A 17081-nucleotide genomic window follows, 5' to 3' on the forward strand; every position below is an offset into this window, starting at 1 on the left:
AATATTTATACTCGCACGCAACGACCGGCGGTCAGTCAGTCAGTGCTTCAACCTCTCAGTTTCGGTATTTCGGTCTGGAAAAGAAACAATTACCTCCCTGCAACGCCCGGTGAGTGGCAATTATAAGTTGTTCGTGTCTGTTAATTAAATGCGTCCAGCGAAGGCATTTAACAGGCTTCAGTTATTTACAAAGGAGCAACATGGCGCATACTCGATCAAGGAGGATTACGCAAAGTCCTGCCAGAAGCTTAATCACCCGATTTCACATAAAGCATGGCTTTCGCGGGCGAAAAAGACGAAATAAGGTAAAATATTCGATTATTTCTTCGCTTGGCCAGCCTCGATATTGTTTTTTCCCCTGTGAGTATGCAATACTTAATTAAGTGTCTCGCGCGCTGTTTGCATTTCACTTCTCCCGCCCGGCGAGGTTCGAAAGTGTGAAATTTCGCGCCCATCATTAAGTGCCAGGTGTCGAGGGCGGTTCTTCAGCTGATCGGCGGACAAACAAACGCTAATTAGGCATTAAGTCGAAGCCGGCAATTAATCAGCTCAAAAGTGTCCATAAAAGCAAGCGTTTAAGTGTTACCCCCAAGTGTCTGACGCAAAGTTTCACCCCCACCACTTTCCATCTTATTTTCCACACCCGCAGCCGACACGCGGTTTTCCGGTCTCTGCCGAGGTGGGCGCGGAAAAATGGGAAACTCACACGGGAAGTAGCTAAAAACTAAACAAAACCAAGCGCTTTAACGGCAGTCGTTTGCTAGACATCCTTATTTACCAAGGGAGCCGCAGAAGCGAGGGTGGCTAAGGGATTTAGTTAGTTCGACTGTTTAGAGTGGTTATAATTTTAGAGACAGGAACTTTTTTACGAAATATTTTATGACTTTAATTTTCTTCATTTCATTAAATTGATAAATATAAATTATATGTACTAAATGTACTAAATTATATGTCTCTAAATGGAAAAATAAAACTGAATTAGTTGTTTAATAAACGAAAAATGGATTTATAGATTTGGCTTTATTATAAACAAAGTCAAACCGATAAAGTTTTTTAATCAACACCAAATATCATGCAGCTGATGCATTTAAAATATTTTATTTTACGTTATATTTTCGACGTAAAGTTCTAATAAACACAAGCAAACCCAAAAAGTTCTTTAATCAACCCGCGCTTATCGTGCAGCTGTTGCATTGTAAATATTTGCATACGTGTTGCAAAATTAGTTAAATAAGCATTTATTGTTGTTCTACACTAAGCTGGTTGCCCCGTTTGTGGGCTCCAACATTTGAATTACTTTTAATGTTTGCTCCGCCGGGGAGCGCGCGTCTTCCACTATTAACAAAAAGGTAATTTCCCAGCAAATTGACATAAAAGACAGTGTGCGGGGTAAAAGTTTGTGCGCTAAACTTGTGTTGTTTAATTTTTCGGGGGGCGGCACACACCAGGACCCCCAGCAATTCGCAGAGACAACATCAAAATTTATGCAAATGAAAATTGCATTGCATAAGCCCGCCAACGTTACGTATACGCAGCGTGTGCAGCTGGGCAAAACCATTTTGCACGTAGTATTAGCGCGGCACTTTCATTATTTGGGCCATCCTTTAAGGCCGGGGTCCCAGCATCGAGCCATTAAGCCAACCTCCCGCCATATTGCCCCAGGTATATAGTGTATATGGTATATAGCAGCAGTAGGTCTATGGCAGCTTTTGCGGCACTTTTCCCTTAGTTTCGGCATTTTCTTTATTGGTTTCTTGTGCCACGCGGCCAAAAACTTTCAACAAGTTCGGCTCGGGCGGGAAAAAGGGTTTTCTTCCGTTCTGCCAGTGACAAAATTTCCAACCGAATGCCATCAACTTTAATAGTCACTAAATAGTAGCTTGTTTGGGATATGCGGAAACCCTGTTCATTTGTTTTGATTTACTAGATAGAAGTCTTAACGCGTAGCTGTATTAAATTGCTTATATGAACTATAAGTTCAACGGAAACATTTTCATAAATCAATTAAGTAGGATTTCCTTAAATTTAGTCTGGAGATTTTTTACTCATATTAAGCTACATTAAAAAAAAAAGTTTTTAAATAGTCATATATTATCAGGTCTTTCACTTGCCTATTTAGTATATTCAATTGAAAATATGATTATCGCTATAATTTAATAATAATCCCCATCCTCAACCAGCTTTACTGATTTATCCAGCACTAGGCCATTATACCCATTAAACACTCGATAATTGAACTCTCCTTTCGCAGGCCATTAAAGCTGGCATTAAAAGGGGAATGCCGGGAATCCCGGAACTATGCTCTGCCAATTATCCAACCACGAGGGGTGGCTGCTCCACCACTGGGGAAACCACTTTATAAGCCCGCCAACTGGCCGGTGGCTCCTGCGTTTTCCCGCCTTCTCCCGCATTGCCCCACTTTTCCACTCGCGCTCCCAGATCGTTGACAACTGTTTGAGGACAGGGGATTGTATCAAATATACAAGTAAATTGCTTCATTTTCGAATTTCTGTCATAGCCGACGTGCTCCGTCCCTCTGCCGCTTTTCCGGACGACCATCTCGCTCTGGCTGCTCATGTAGGGTTTGGAAATCTATTCGTGCCACAAATTTCATTTCCAACTTGGCAGCTGGACTGTTTGTTGTTGCCGAAGTGAGACGTGCAACGGCTGCCAGGCAACTTATTAAAAATGTCTGCAGCAGCGGCAAAAAGGAACTCGAATAAAAATACAAGCATATATGCGCAGTGTGTGTTCAAAAAATGATGAAAACTGCAGGCAGAAGAAAACCATTTGCCGCAAAACTTGCTGAGCCATGGGATGAGTGCAGTGTCGTGCCATGTAATTGCCCAAAGAGAGTGCGCCAGCAAAGTGCTTTGATTTCCGACATTGAATTAACTGCACGCCTCTTTAATTGTCCCTCGCACATCCTTCAATTACTGTCTGGGAAAACAGAGTTTTCCAGCAAGTGGAAAGTGCATTGTGAGTGCACACAAAAAACACTCGCACTTCGATCATTAGTTTTACACTTTTGAGGGCAAATATCAAATATTACAACTTGTTTGCTGGCATGACCCATGTTTGTTTTATCGCCAGCTCATATTAAAAAGGTTAAATTAAGGAATAAAAAATACCAGTATATGGTATAGATTTATTTGTTTTTCCACAATTTAAGCGACAATATATTTGCGTTTGCTTTTCCCTCTGCACGAGCTTTGGCAAATTGAATCTTACGTAATGCCGTATAAATCGAGCCACCTTCATATGAAATTCACTTACAACGGCAGCCAGTGGCAAAGAAAGAATTGCAATCGAAATTACTTTTAGCTCTCGGACGAGAAATTCAATTTGCATTCAGGGCGGCTGAAATGTGGGAGGCTCGTATGGCGGGGCGCTGGCTCTGGATGGCTGTCGATGCATCATCAGTGCTCAAGTATCTGAACTTCCCCGGCTCCTCCGAGCGGCGGATCCTCCTCCGCCTCCATCAATTATGCTACGAATTTCTTTATTACAATTATCTCGTTGCGCTCTTGGGCCTCCGTCCGCATTGTTTCACTGGTTCCCTGCCACTGCCCTCATCATTGCCCTCATGAGTGGAGGGCCCTTCACATCTTACTTCTCCTTGCATTTTTTTGATGAGCCAGTGATACGGCAGTGCCTGGGAAATTGGTTTTAATTTTGCAACTCGATGTGGCCGGCACTTGTCGAGGCAATGACTCCCGATCCCCCTGGTTTCCTTCTCCTCCGATGTCAATGTCTCGGATCTCGTTTTCAGGTGTGCTCGATTTAATGAATGAAGATTACAGGGGCCGTGCGTTGGCTCGGATTTGTGCGTAATGATATTCAAACAGGTTATTTATTGACTTAAGTCTTAAGAAGTTGGCTTTGGCCTCGGCTGACTCTATTTGCCTTCCTCGCAAGCAACTGGATAATTAAAGCATCAAATGCAGACAGGCCAGTTCCGTGGGGACACCTTGTACAGGGTAATATTGTTAGATTCTTATGTGCTTATCAAAATATTGATAGAGAATTGGCGTTAACAAACCTTTTGAAAGCTTTTATTAAAGTATAAAATGGTAATTTTATAATTATTATTTTAATTCAAAACAAAAACTTAAATAATTGGTTCGTACAGATTGAGTTGTTCTTATTTATTCTTTAACTATTTCCAAAAAAAAGTATGTTCCACTACTACTTTTAGACAATTTTAAACCCTCAACCTTTACCCTGTATTTTGAAAATTATAATCGAATAGTTATAAACATTTTGGAAACAAACACGAGTTCCTACACAATTCATTTATTTTTAAATTAGTAAAATTCCAAACATACCCAAAATCAAGGGGTATTAACAATGACCGAGCCCGATGGAGAGATAGAACACATAAGCGCCGTCACACTTGAGCAGCACAACCAGAGTTCCAAGACAGTTGGACGGACGGAGATCTCGACAGGAGACGAACGACGAGCAGGTGTTCCAACTTATTCATTAAAAACAAAGGGGAAACAGACTGGGACAGGCAGGAGCAAGTGGAGGAGGAGCTGGGGCGGGGACGGAACCCGGGCCAACACCCAATGCCGGTTTCAGTCAAAGTCCCAAGCTCACACAGGGAAGTACACATTAAATTAAATTGTTTTTAAACGTAAATATCAATGTTTTGTTAAAATAAATAAAATAAAATACTTAAAATCAAGATAATGGTGTCAAAACAACATTAAGCTTCAAAATAATAAAAGATTAAACATTTTAAACATTTACAAAACTTTTCCTAGACCCAATTTAATAAGCATAAAAATATTATTTGATATGTCAATCACTAATTTTTTAAGTATTATTGCGAAAATATATGCACTTGTAGTGCAGCTTGTCACTGCGAGGATTATTGCCGAAATAAAATCTCATACACAATATGGTAATTTACCTAAATATTTTTAAACAATTTTCAAAAATAAAATACCCATAAACGGATTATGTTTCTCCTAATTTTGACTGCATTCACTCTCCAATTTGATCATTTTCTCGCAGTGCACTCCTTGTTGGCTCGAAGTTTTTCGCCTCCTTCAGCCGCTGCTTCAGCTGGTTAAGATTGTGGTCGACACGCAATTGCGGCAATTTGAAGTTGGATGCGCTCACTCCGCTCGGCGGGGCCAACGATGCGAGGCAAAAGCCAAGCTAAACGCTTAGGAGCCCCTTGTCGTCCGATTCCCCTTTATATTCTGCGATCCCCAGGAACACACATCCGCCGCAGTCCATCCTGGCAAGTTTCTTGCGGCAGCGACAACTGGCAATCTGCAACTTGCGACTGCAAGCAGCAACTTCTAGCAACAGCACTGAAAAAATCGTACTTTTTGGCTAAAGAAAATTGATTTTGGGATGGTTTCAATGTTCAAATGGGTGAATTAAAAATTATATTTTATAGATAAAGTATGAATATTATATTTATCACCAGTATACCAAGGCAGCACAGATTTATAAAATACATTTCAAATAAACTAACAACAATTAGGAGGTAAGTAGCTTAAATGTTACAAAATGTTACCTTATGTCAAATATTTAATTTAAAAAATATATTTAATTTTACTTTTACAAGTGATCTATATTTTTTAATTTTTCCCTGTGTGCCAAGTGGCAACTTCGACTGGCTGCACCGACTGAAACCAAAGCCGGTTTCGGGTGTGTTAACTTTCTATGCCCGGTAGCGCTGATTGCCAAGACAACGACAGCCCAATTCATTCAGCGGTCTCGCCTTTCAGCGGCAGCAGCTGCTCGAGGTCCTTAAAGCCACTTCCCCGCTGTTGCCACTTTTGTTCTCTTGGCCGACCATGCAAAGCGTGGCCAGCATCTGGAATCTCTTCGGGCGATTCCAGTTCGATTTATCACGGGCAAAGTTATGATCGCTTAAGTGCCGCCGTTTAGGGTTCCTGTTTAGCCTCTTCAATTGCTCCTCATAAATTCTTCCCATGACAACGCTAATTGCAACTTGCTGCGAGTAATAATGGGTTGGGTATAATTTCTGCTACTTATACTGCAATAAATCCAATTGGCTTATGGAGATCTACATGTTCTTATCGCTGAATACTTTATGCAATCAATGGCAATGCATTTTTAGTTAACTCAAGGGGCACTAAAATATACATATTTATCATATTCATATCAACTTAAATTACTGATCAGCCATTTCTGTAGTAAGGAACTCAGGGAATTTATTTTATGGCTTACAACAATTTTAGCTTAACTCATAATGACAGTAGGCTAAATACGTCAAGCGAGGCTATAATCAAGTTGAAATTAAATAAACGATGAAAAACTAAAATCCTAATTGTTCTTTCGCCGACACTTTTGGCCACCATCAAAACATGTCGTTGATAAGCGTGATTGGGAGCCCATAATTGTTGGCAAATTAGAATTATTCATTCAACAAAACCATTTTTGATTGCCGTCCAAGCTGAGTTTGTAATTCATAATCGATGTTTGGCATGCCAGTCGCATAAAGCCGAAATAAAGCCACAAAATAATGTAGACAATTATGTGTGTGCAGAGTGAAAAGATAGCTTCCATGCTTTGGCTGTGACGGAAGTCTGGCCCCACCGCATAGGAACCTAATATATATACGGACCCCCGCAACTCTTTCAAAAAGAGGCCATAAATATTGTTCATTTGTAAATAAATGGCTAACAAAAAGAAGAAAAACTACGCATAGTGAAAAGCCCAACCACTCACAGAGCATATAAAACATTGTTCATGTTCATTTCCAGTACTTGGTTTTCTATTTCCTAGGCAAACATTCGCTGGTGTCCATGTCGCTGCGTGTGTCTCTGTTTTTTATTACAGTATCATCTTCCGGTCACTTTGTCAGGCCTCCAGTACATTTCTCAAACAGTTACGACGAGACAAGTGGCCGGGATCGAACTTGAATTATGAAAACCAGAAGCGGAGTCCAAGAAGCAATAGAAGCACCACCGATGGGCGGAAGTTGGATAGACAATGTCGAAGCGTGGATGGTTACCATCTAGGGGCTACACTGAAAGTTATGCGTTCGGAATTAAAGAGGTTCGGCTAAAGTTAAAGAAAATATGTTGTAGGTGATAGTGAGAACTTTGGCAATCAGTAAAACTTATAAAAACACTTGAAGCCACGCCTTTATTATTCCATTCCAAAGTAAAGTATTTCTTTTGCCTTGCATTATAGTATCTTTACATAAATGAATGTAATAATATAATAATCTTAATTTTCATAAATCACAGAAAACGTTTGTTATGTGATTTCAATAAATTTCTTTGACTTCTGCATTATAGAAAGGAATTGCAGTTCGAATGGCTGACCCTTCCCTTTTCAAGAAACCCAATACTCCCTCACCTCCTGCCAGTAAACACCGTTGACCAACATCGCCAACGCCACTTAAAAGCAGCTCGCGCGACTGAACCCAGTTCAGTGGCACTGGAAGTGGAAGTGCCGCCGCCCAGCGGAGCGCTCTCTGGCTCTGAGTGACCGTCCCCTGAGCGCCAAACATGCCGTCCCACTAACACCCCACCCCAACTCCGACTTTCCACGCTTTTCCCCACCCACCCACACACGCACTCGCCGGCATCGCGTTGCGCTTTGAATATAAATTACACAAATAGTGCACACGACTTTGATGGCTGCAACCGACGACATTGAAGGCTGTACAGTGGGACGAAAAACAACAAATAATTCTATATAAAACCATACAATTAAAATTAATAGTTATGACGAGAAAAAATGAAACATATATTTTTTTAAAAAAAGTATTATGAAATCATTAAAGTAAATATATGAATGTATTAAAAATGCCTTAAAAAATACAATAAATACATAAGTTAAAAAAAATTGCAACAAAAATGTAAATATTTTTTAGAACTTCTTTTTATGCTATCAAGTAAATGCTAACTACTTATCTTTAAGCTTGTATACTTGAATGTATGTAATTCTTATACATATTTAGTCTTACAAAAAATTGTTTTTTTTTTCTGATGACAATGTTACGGTTATATTCCGTAGTTTAATATTAAATTTCAAATTAAATTTAAATAACTGATATTTTTTATTAGGTTTCTAATACCTACATTTTATTTTATAACTTAAAAAAAAGCGTATGTTTGTAATTGAATAATATTTTCAAATGCCAACTTTTTTAATTGAAAGATGTCGTATTTTTGGTTTTAAGAAACTGATATTTTTGGACACCTGCAGACCACTGTGCCGCTCGGCTGCCAGGAGCGCTGGTCATGTCACCGTTGCCCTTTGATGCTAATGACTCCGCCAGCGCCTTAACCGGGGAATCGGCTTCGATGGGGGGCTCGCAGGGCTCGGAACTTAGCGGGCAATCAAAAACCGTGCTGCAGCAAATTGGCATGCGTGATGTAGATGAATGGAGATGCAGCTTGCCGCTTGCAGCTCGCAGCTCGCAGCTTTTCCAGCGGGGAATGCGTCTGAATGGAGCTGCTGGGTGGGGGCGGAGATATGTGGGACAAGTGATTTCCGCAACGCTTTCTGGATCGCGGCGAGCGGTTGCGTTGATTGATTGATTAATTGACAAAGGAATTGCCGTTAGTTTTCCATTTCCACTCGCATTGCATTTGCATAGCTAATTTATGAACGGCCCAAGTCTTGTCCGCCGCGCTGTATGTAGTTCATTGTGTTGGCTATGCAAATGCTGTACTTCCGCTGCGAGCGTCTGCCCAGCGCTGCTTAATTATTCATTAATTTCAACTTAAATTCCATATTTGCGCCTGCAGCCATTTGTGGCCCAGTTTCGATGGCCTGCAGGGGCTCTTGTCTATCCGCAGGCTTTTGTCACCATAAAACTGAAGTGTTGCCCGATTATGAAATAATTATAAGCGTTCTGCTATGACCGGTGATTTAGTCGGTGTTTGTGTTTGGGCTCTGAATCGGATTTTCAGTGAGAGTTCAATGTGTCGCATGTGTTGGCATACACTGTCACAAAGCATTATTAGAAAATAAGATTATTATACAGTTTATGTTGTATCACTATTTGGAAATTGAATTATCTATTATTTTAATTTTGAAGATTCAATATGCATTTTCTCAACTTAAGCCTTAGGAATTACATTGAATTTTTTTTAAAACCTCACTTACATCATAACTATTAAATTTATAAAATATTTTCTGATGTATAATCGGTCAGCTAGTTGATCCCGATATGCTATTAATTAGTTTGGTTTGGAGCTTTGCGCATATCGGGCATCTAGTTACCTTGCTCTATCGTGTTCTAATCCCCATAGAAATGAGAAAACCGAGCCTCACTTTAGCCGAAATTTGAACCCAGTGAGAATCTACATATGTAAATTCACAACATCAGCAAAGTAGGACCCACCTGCCTCCTTCATCCGCCTCGACCTTCATTTCTCCTGGAGGAGCTGCAACATGCCCTGCATATTTAATCCCGGTTACATTGGACCCGATCCGCCCTGCTGCGACCCGGATTGCTTGGAGGAGGGCCACTGCACGGTTCCGGAGTGCGGAGTCTGTCCGGAGTCCCAGCTGCCACGATGCAATCCCGCCCCGGAGCCAAAAAAGAAGGCGGAACAGAAGCCACAGAAGGAGCAGAAGTGAAGAAAGTAGGCGGAGTAGTGGAGAGCTCCAGACAACAGCTCCGTCGTCCCTTGGAGGAGGGTCCTACGTCCAGCCAAACGAAAACTTTCTCCGACCTTTAGCTAATATACAATAATCTATTAGCGAATGGGTTTTATTAAAACGGCTTAGTAATTATCCACTGCAACCAGGATACAATATTTTTTTTCTGGGCTGTCATTGTTTTGAAAGATTGGATGCATAACATATTAATGTCCTTTGAAAGGATGACTTCTGCTTTTTGTTGCCAATGTGGATTAATTGCTGAGTTAACACCAAACACAGAACTATAAAGCGCAGAAGTTTAACACTGATGAAAAGCTGTCTCTTTTTATTTGTTTTGAAGCTGCATATGGTTAAACCACAATTATAATACCAACATATTCTCTAATAAGCTGCTAACAAAATGTATGCAAATTTTAATTGTACTAATTGTTATTAGACTGATATATTTAATAAATACATTTAAAACTCACTCTGATATACCTAAAACCACTAAACTGCAATCTGGGAACAATGTGCAAAAATATTTTCAAATCAGAGTGCTTGCTTTAAGTGTCAACAAAATAGTAGACACAAATGTTCAATTGTTTAGTCAAAAATTAAACTTCAAACCTGTCGTGTTGGTAGGCATTTTGTTAAAATAGTTCCATTTCTTCTTGACTTTTTGGTGAGTTTTGTGATAAAAGCGCATATGTGTAAAATATTTAAGCTCATTTTTTCAGACTCTTGCGGAGGGTTCAAGATGGTCTACCTAAGTCGTCCTTGGACTCCTGCCGTGAATCCTTTCTACATTGGCCCCTATCCGAGATGCGCCGTTTGCCCATGTGACTTTGACATTTATAAGGGATACACTCCCGGGGGCTGGCACAGCCAATGTTACCACAGCTATTAATAAGGAACCGCTGCCGAAGAGTCAAGAAGAAAAATCATCTAATAAAAAATAATTTAGCTTCCTAACGAAATGGCTTTATATGGTGAACATTTATTTATCACACCGGTTTTAGCATTTCAATGTCAAGCCATGGGATTTTTATATCATTAGCTTATAAACAAATTCAACAAATTTAAAAAATTGACGTCATGGTGTTAATGGATTACATTGTACACCTTAATTCCTTCCTTGTTGATCACAAGAAGTCGGAGCCCATGATCGATTGGTCCGACCTTCTGTAAAATTTTCCTGTTCGTGAACGATGCAACGCCGGAGCACCATGGCGATCAGGAGACGGTGGTCAGTTGGTATGATCTTGGTGAACTGTTAGGTTGACTATCGCGCACCTGGCCCGATCTACGTATGATACCATCTCGGCGCTAGCCAAAAAGTTAGAGTGGTAGAGTAGTCTCCGAACTAGCTGTCAGCTTGGTTGATCAAAAAATTCGAAACCGATCCTCCAGAAGATCCTGCAGCGGTTGCTCCTGCTCCGGAGCCATGGAAACGGTGCACTCGGCCATCGGCGTGGCGGGCGTAGTGGCCATGCTTTTGGTGGTCACCCACTCGCTGAAGCAGGTGGGTGGTCGGTTGTTGGACCAAACCCGTGACCCGATCTCCGACCTCGTGACCCGGGGCGGTCCGGTGGCCGATCAGCTGACCGCCGTCGAAGGAGAAACTCCCTTGGTCGAAGGCGATCGCATGGATGGCGCCTGTTCCGTGGTCCAAAGTATTGGAGGCAAGGCTTGTGCCATGGTGGGACCCCTGTTGCCCAAGTTGGGGAGCGATCGGAAGTCCGGGGACTCCTCGACAGAGGAGGAAGTGGCCAAGAAGGACTCGGAACCGGCCGCTGCGAAACGGGAAACTCCGCCAGCGGCAGATCCACCGGAAGAGGAGTAAATCCAGCCAGCAAAGTCGGCTTTGAAATCCAAAATTTTAGTAGTATCAAGTAGGCCTTGGCCTGAAACTTCAGATTTTTGTCGGCTTTGTGTGACTCGAAGCCAACAGAGCTCATTCATTTTTAACAGTTTGGACTGAACACATCTCTCTCGTTGAATAAAAAAATAATATGAAAAATTAAACAAAATTCCAAATTCATAGCCAAGGACTAACTTCAACGTATTTCTTCAGCAGCAGAAAATCGAAGTAAGTTTGGCGTCGGCACACGAATCGAAACAAAAAGTTCTTTACAATAATCAAGCCGTGTAGAGTGGCTCTAATCTATAAATGCCGCAACACATACAGTGTACATTAGCAGTCGGCACAAACTGTCTCTCTAAACATTACATCCTTTGTGATCCTTTCAGCTGTGGCATTTGAGCTCTACCTACAAATTCTAGAGTCGGTTCGTGAGTCTCGTCAGGCAAATCCAAAACTTTCAAGATGGTTCTGATGCTCTGCTGCAGTTTCGATCCCTTCTATGTGGGACCCTGCCCACCCGGCTGCCTGGCTCCCCTCATGGGGGGCACTCCCTACTGTGGTTGTGGGCCCTGTGGTGGCTGCAGTCCTTGCTGTGGTTGTGGTCCCTGTGGTGGTTGCAGCTCGTGTCCTTGCGGCTGGTAATGTACTTATCAAGAGTGATAGCTCAGAAATATTATCTGTTAACAGGTAAGTTTAAGAAACTATTTGTTTATAAATATTTTATCCTAAGCACAAATCCGATAGTAAGCGGTAAGGAGCTAGAGATCAAGCTTTTATGCACCGCCGACTGCTGAAGAGATATGTTGCTGTTTGAAATCCTTTCCTTGGCGGGGGCTTTAACACCCAAGCTCTCCAAATAGTTAATGAGTTCTTCGGTTGTCGCAGTTCATAAATAAAATGAACTGCCTTAAAATTTGACTTAAATATTTCTCTTGAAGGTGGAAAACTGCGTAAATGGGCTGCGAACGGTAGCAGCGGTGTTTAGATTAATTAAACAATTTTAATTAGTTATACCCATGGACTTGGGGAAAATATTTAAAATCGGATAACGCCCAGCTGTGGCGAACAAACAATGCGGCGTGCGGATTAGGCAATGTAAACATCGGTGGCCAGCCTCCAGTCATTCGGCGTGGGGCTGCAAAAGGACCTAACACCCATAAGGATGCACATGTTGTCCTAGGTAAAGGACTCGCCTAGAACAGCTGTTCGGCCACGGGGCTTACTGCGCAGAAGCGCTTCGAACTCGAACCAAAACATAGAATGTGGAGCATTGTGCCAGGTCAAAGATTTTTGGGGACCGTGCCGCCCGCTTCTCCTATGCCATCTGAAAATGAAACCGAAACCGATTCTGATGCTTCCTGATATGTTTTGCTTTGGCTAAGCGCGATTTATAGCGCCGTGTCTGGGGTCTGAGGTATCTCAGCGTGCGTTATGCTTCCTTGAGGTTTTCCGAGGGGTGTGATTCCCATTCCTCGGTTTGAGTGTGTGTTGGCCATTTCACTCTCATTTTGGCATCGCTTGCGTTGCTTTCCCGCGGAATTTATTGTGGTAGGTCGGAATTTTCATTGCTTTGCCACGGGCCCCTCTCCCGAAAGGTCCTTTCCTTTTCTGGGGTTTTTCGCGGACTTCCTGCGAGTACGAGTGTATGGCTGTGTGCCATGTTTTATGGCTGAAGTTGGCTGCGTTCTTACATTTGACTTTTAGTTTTCCAGCTGAAACTTTCCGACTGCATTGTCGTGTTCCCCATGAGGATGTTGCACTTCGGATAAGTTCTTCTTTTACGTATTTTTATGGTGGAGCAACAGTTCCTCCAGGTGCTACTCCAAGTTTATGCATTTAGTAGCACAAATAGACTTCAAGTGGCAGTTTTTAGAGCTGACAAGTGCTGCATTTTGCCACTGCTTTTAATACTTCTTTAATTTACTAAAATAACTTAAATAGATGTAAAAGTTTGGTTTTATTTTTCAAGCCAGTTCTTGGTATCAACATTTTTGTTTACATACACACATCTTCCTTTGAGAAGCCTAGATAGCTGTTCTGGCTTACATGTAAACTCGATGAAACCCAGGTAAACGCACACTGCACATTGGGCACTTCGACGTGGCCCTTATGGCACGAAGCAAGCAGTAAGTGCAGAAAATGTGGCCACAGGAGGTGGCCACCGGTTCGCCCTGCCGCACATCTTTAAGGCACACAGGACATTGGTAGGGTCCGGTGGTGCTGGTGGAGCTCGGGTCAGATCTGGCTCTTTTCTCCGGCGGAGAATGGGTCCATTCCGAAAATCGTCCACGTCTTCCCGTTGATGTCGAGGGTTTGTTGGAGCTCTGACCGTCTGAGCTCGAGGACGAAGAACTGGGAAGTGCGACGTGATAGTGTGTTGAGGCGAACGACGATATGGAATCGCTGGAGGACGAATCGGAGCTTGTTGGGTCTAGAGAGGTTGACGAATCGGAGCTTGACGAAGAAGAATCTCTTTGGTGAGTCCAGCTTTCGCTGCGTTTGCTTGTATCCCCCATTTGAGAACGCTCCTGCTTAAAAGACTGTTAGTGCTATACACGATTATTGAACTTGAACTTACAATGGATGGAAGGCTTTTTAAAATTGAGTCCTTTTCGATGGCTTTCAAGAAAGAAGTCTAATGAGCGTGCTTTCCGAGCATTCTTAAAAGCGGGTATAAAATAGCAATTCACGTACGGCCACACTGTCAACGTTTCAAAAACTGGATGTCCATTTATTACGTATTCTTTGATGTGTGTCATAAGTTTACTGTTTTAAATAAATATATATATTTTACGTTTGAAAAAATAATTACTTTAAAGAAAAATGGGCAAAAATTAAATTACATAGGTGTCTATATATCTTTTTGTCCTTTTGTGAACTCTTCTTCCTTTATGTTATCAGTATTTTACTCAAAGATAATATATTTTCTTCACAGCAGACACCTCTTGTCTGAGAACAAAAACTACGTAATAAATGGACAGCCCCTAACTGATTTGTGCAAAACAACTAGATGTTGGCCAGTGTTGTAAAGAAGCGTAAGTCTAAAAGAATTACTATTTTACCGCAGAAAACTTTTTGGAATATCAGGATTTAGATTTTAAATGCTATAAACAATGCAAAATACTAGAGATATTGATGTTATTTCTGGCTTAAATATTTGTAAGAAAACGGATAATATAGTTTTGTTTGTTTTAAAAATTCTAAGACCTTGTGGACTTGTGGAATAATTTTCATAATGATAAAGCTCATTATAATTTTTTCGATGAAAATTTATTTCTTTAAGTATAAAATGTTTAATTTGTTACAATAAAACCAACAAATTAGAACAGTACAAATATTGAACTTAATTCTTAAAAATTATAGTATTTTAGTTTTTATTTTAATATGAACTGCGTTATAAAAAAGTATTTACGAAATTCCATTACAATCTACTAGCAATAAAACAAATCATTTGTTTGATGGGTCAAAAACCTTTTTTCAATGTGTGGGATAGATGTATTACGTTTTACTTTTTATGATATTTTTTAACAGAGCCAAAAGGATTTATTTATGCAATAAATTTGAATTGACCCATTAAGAATCAAAATCAAAGATCGTAGGTCTGGCTCAGAAACATAGAATCCCCGAAGTCCCGGCGAACTTGCAACATGTTGCAAGTGCCACTCGGATCGTTTCGAGCCGTTGGAAGCTCGAACCGAGTTCTCGACTTCGGATTTAACTTTCAGCGCGCTTTCGGCCGCCTTCAGTATCCATTTGCTTTGCGGAAGAAGCGGTTTGCTAGTCGGTTTTGTTTAATCCGGACCAGTGTTTTAACGTACTTCATCCGTTGGATTGCGGCAGTGAAGCTGGCAGATAAGCCCAGAACTTGGCCACAAATCAGGACCAAATCCTGGGTCCCTAACTCAGCCTAATTAAATTCGGGCAAGTTAATTGGCAGCCAAGTGCTGCCGTCGTAATGATGCTGCCATTCATCTGGCATTTAATTTAATTCCGCCCGCTGATCGCATAGCTGTGCGAAGTCTGTAATATTTGATTAGTGCGCGTTACCCGAAAATAAAACAGAAGCCGGGAAAATCAACAGAAAGCACGGTTCATTTGCTAAATACACGGGACCATTCGAATTTTCCCACTCAATTTAAGTGTTTGTGGACTGTGTGTGAGTGTGCTCAGTGGGTGGGAGTGTGTGCGAATTTCATTTATTGGCAGCCAGCAACTGATTTGAATATTCACTCACACACACGCTCGCCAGGATCTCCGCTGCCAAAATACTAGACCAGATTGTGGCTTCTCCCGTAAGCCAGTGCGCTAGTGTGTGTGCTGCATGATTTATAGGTCCTGCAGCAGGCGTGATGTAAAGTGACAATTTCTGGTAATTTTCGATTTACATGCCGTTGCGCATTGGGTAAGTTTGACAGAGGATCCCCGAATTTTATTTACAATGTTAGATGACATCCCTGAAATAAAATGTGTGCGAAAAAGTTATTGTTTCGAGAATGAGGAAAAGGAGGTCAGGCCAGTGCACGGCTTTAAAGCTGAACCAGGAATTCGTTAATTACTGCCAAAATGTTGGGTTGACAGTAAACCTTAAAGTTTCCCATAAAATTACAACTTAGGAGACCGACTTTGTTGAATGAGCTTTGCAAAAATACCAGGTTATTTTTATTTTTATAAATTATTCAAAAAATGTTCTTAAAAATTTACCATTATCGTTATCTTACCTTTTTTTTTCCAATAAAATTGATTTTTTTTAAATTACAATTGTGTTTCTAAAATATACTTTATTTTTAAAAATAATAATAATAAAAATAATGAGAAGCGTTGCTTTAATTATTCAGATATTATTCAAGAATATAAGCAATCTGTTTTGGTAAACTGTTACTTATTTTCAAGGCGCAATGAGCAGTTGCCTCTCAGTTGAGATTCATTTACACCTGCTCCAATGACTTGGCAATCGGAAACCGCAAAGTGAGCACTACCTGCGACTCGCGACAATATCAGTTCGCCTCTACTTCCGCTCTTGGAGGGTTTCCATTCAAAGTGGTTTCCACGAAAAAATCTATTTGCCTAGAAGCTAAAAATGAGAAGACTAAAAACCGAGTAGTACCTATAAATCAAAGAGTAATTGCAGTTTCAGTATCGATTTCCAATTTCCTTCGTCTCGAACATAAATTAGCTGCCATAAATATCGCGGCATTAGGGAAATTTTATTGGTTTCGGACGGCCGGGGATGATATTAATGGTTGTCATTAATACTTAATCTGCGACAACAGGTTTGCCCAGTGATAAGAGCGAAAAGTATTTCAAAAAGTAAAACCATCCATCCAAATCTTTTGGCAGAAGGCGAATTAAAAACTTTTGCCAAACTGCACCTGTGTCTGAGGAGTTTTTAATAAAATCTCCCGAAGAAGTGGTAAACTCGACAAAGCCATTCGTCATGCTCAAGTAACTTGGGTATTCGACTTTTTCGGTTTATTTCCCCCTCACATTTTTGCTGGTCAGCCAACCAGTTTGGCAACATAATTATGCATCCAGGCATGCAGCTGAGAACACCGACGGTCGCCAAAGGGTTGAAAGAACCCTTTCTTCCCTCAATGTATGTAGGGGTATTACAATTTGGGTC

The 17081-nt window shown here is 41.0% G+C and overlaps 7 protein-coding genes across 8 annotated transcripts in view; 6 read left to right on the top strand and 1 right to left on the bottom strand.

Annotated features, from left to right (window-relative positions):
- The first annotated feature begins 9233 nt into the window (after positions 1–9233).
- LOC108033488 (uncharacterized) lies at positions 9234–9757 on the top strand. The gene has a single exon (XM_017107827.3). It carries the CDS (start codon positions 9403–9405, stop codon positions 9589–9591), a length of 189 nt encoding a protein of 62 aa, XP_016963316.1. The 5' UTR covers positions 9234–9402; the 3' UTR covers positions 9592–9757.
- Positions 9758–10115: 358 nt separating this feature from the next.
- On the top strand, positions 10116–10574 carry LOC108033490 (uncharacterized). Its single transcript, XM_017107828.3, has 2 exons — positions 10116–10279; positions 10335–10574. Exon 2 carries the CDS (start codon positions 10355–10357, stop codon positions 10502–10504), a length of 150 nt encoding a protein of 49 aa, XP_016963317.1. The 5' UTR covers positions 10116–10279; positions 10335–10354; the 3' UTR covers positions 10505–10574.
- Positions 10575–10692: 118 nt separating this feature from the next.
- Positions 10693–10947, top strand: LOC108033273 (uncharacterized). The gene is given in 3 exon segments (XM_017107540.1): positions 10693–10781; positions 10783–10886; positions 10889–10947. Coding segments are annotated over 3 exon segments (252 nt in total).
- On the top strand, positions 10935–11608 carry LOC108033480 (uncharacterized). Its single transcript, XM_017107818.3, has one exon. The coding sequence runs from the start codon at positions 11042–11044 to the stop codon at positions 11438–11440; it is 399 nt and encodes a 132-aa protein (XP_016963307.1). The 5' UTR covers positions 10935–11041; the 3' UTR covers positions 11441–11608.
- On the top strand, positions 11524–12379 carry LOC108033481 (male-specific sperm protein Mst84Da). Its single transcript, XM_017107819.3, has 3 exons — positions 11524–11686; positions 11848–12148; positions 12206–12379. The coding sequence occupies exon 2, from the start codon at positions 11924–11926 to the stop codon at positions 12101–12103; it is 180 nt and encodes a 59-aa protein (XP_016963308.1). The 5' UTR covers positions 11524–11686; positions 11848–11923; the 3' UTR covers positions 12104–12148; positions 12206–12379.
- Positions 12380–13419: 1040 nt separating this feature from the next.
- On the bottom strand, positions 13420–14075 carry LOC108033272 (putative protein TPRXL). The gene is made up of 2 exons (XM_017107537.2): positions 14040–14075; positions 13420–13992 (listed from the first exon to the last, which is right to left on the bottom strand). Exon 2 carries the CDS (start codon positions 13975–13977, stop codon positions 13504–13506), a length of 474 nt encoding a protein of 157 aa, XP_016963026.1. The 5' UTR covers positions 13978–13992; positions 14040–14075; the 3' UTR covers positions 13420–13503.
- A 1151-nt stretch (positions 14076–15226) lies between these two features.
- The window catches only part of LOC108034170 (insulin-like growth factor-binding protein complex acid labile subunit), a 51297-nt gene continuing 49442 nt past the window's right edge, over positions 15227–17081 (top strand). For both annotated transcript variants that reach the window (XM_017108977.3, XM_017108978.3), the window contains exon 1: positions 15227–15863. The gene's annotated coding sequence lies outside the window, so the exon portion shown is untranslated. The remainder of the gene's footprint in view (positions 15864–17081) is intronic.

The sequence above is a fragment of the Drosophila biarmipes genome, chromosome 2L, assembly GCF_025231255.1.
Source record: "Drosophila biarmipes strain raj3 chromosome 2L, RU_DBia_V1.1, whole genome shotgun sequence".
Classification (NCBI taxonomy): Eukaryota; Metazoa; Arthropoda; class Insecta; order Diptera; family Drosophilidae; genus Drosophila; species Drosophila biarmipes.

Excerpts from the sequence above, each read along its gene's own strand:
- LOC108033488 (XM_017107827.3), top strand. The coding sequence starts at position 9,403 with ATGCCCTGCATATTTAATCCCGGTTACATTGGACCCGATCCGCCCTGC.
- LOC108033480 (XM_017107818.3), top strand. The coding sequence starts at position 11,042 with ATGGAAACGGTGCACTCGGCCATCGGCGTGGCGGGCGTAGTGGCCATG.
- LOC108033490 (XM_017107828.3), top strand. The coding sequence starts at position 10,355 with ATGGTCTACCTAAGTCGTCCTTGGACTCCTGCCGTGAATCCTTTCTAC.
- LOC108033481 (XM_017107819.3), top strand. The coding sequence starts at position 11,924 with ATGGTTCTGATGCTCTGCTGCAGTTTCGATCCCTTCTATGTGGGACCC.
- LOC108033272 (XM_017107537.2), bottom strand. The coding sequence starts at position 13,977 with ATGGGGGATACAAGCAAACGCAGCGAAAGCTGGACTCACCAAAGAGAT.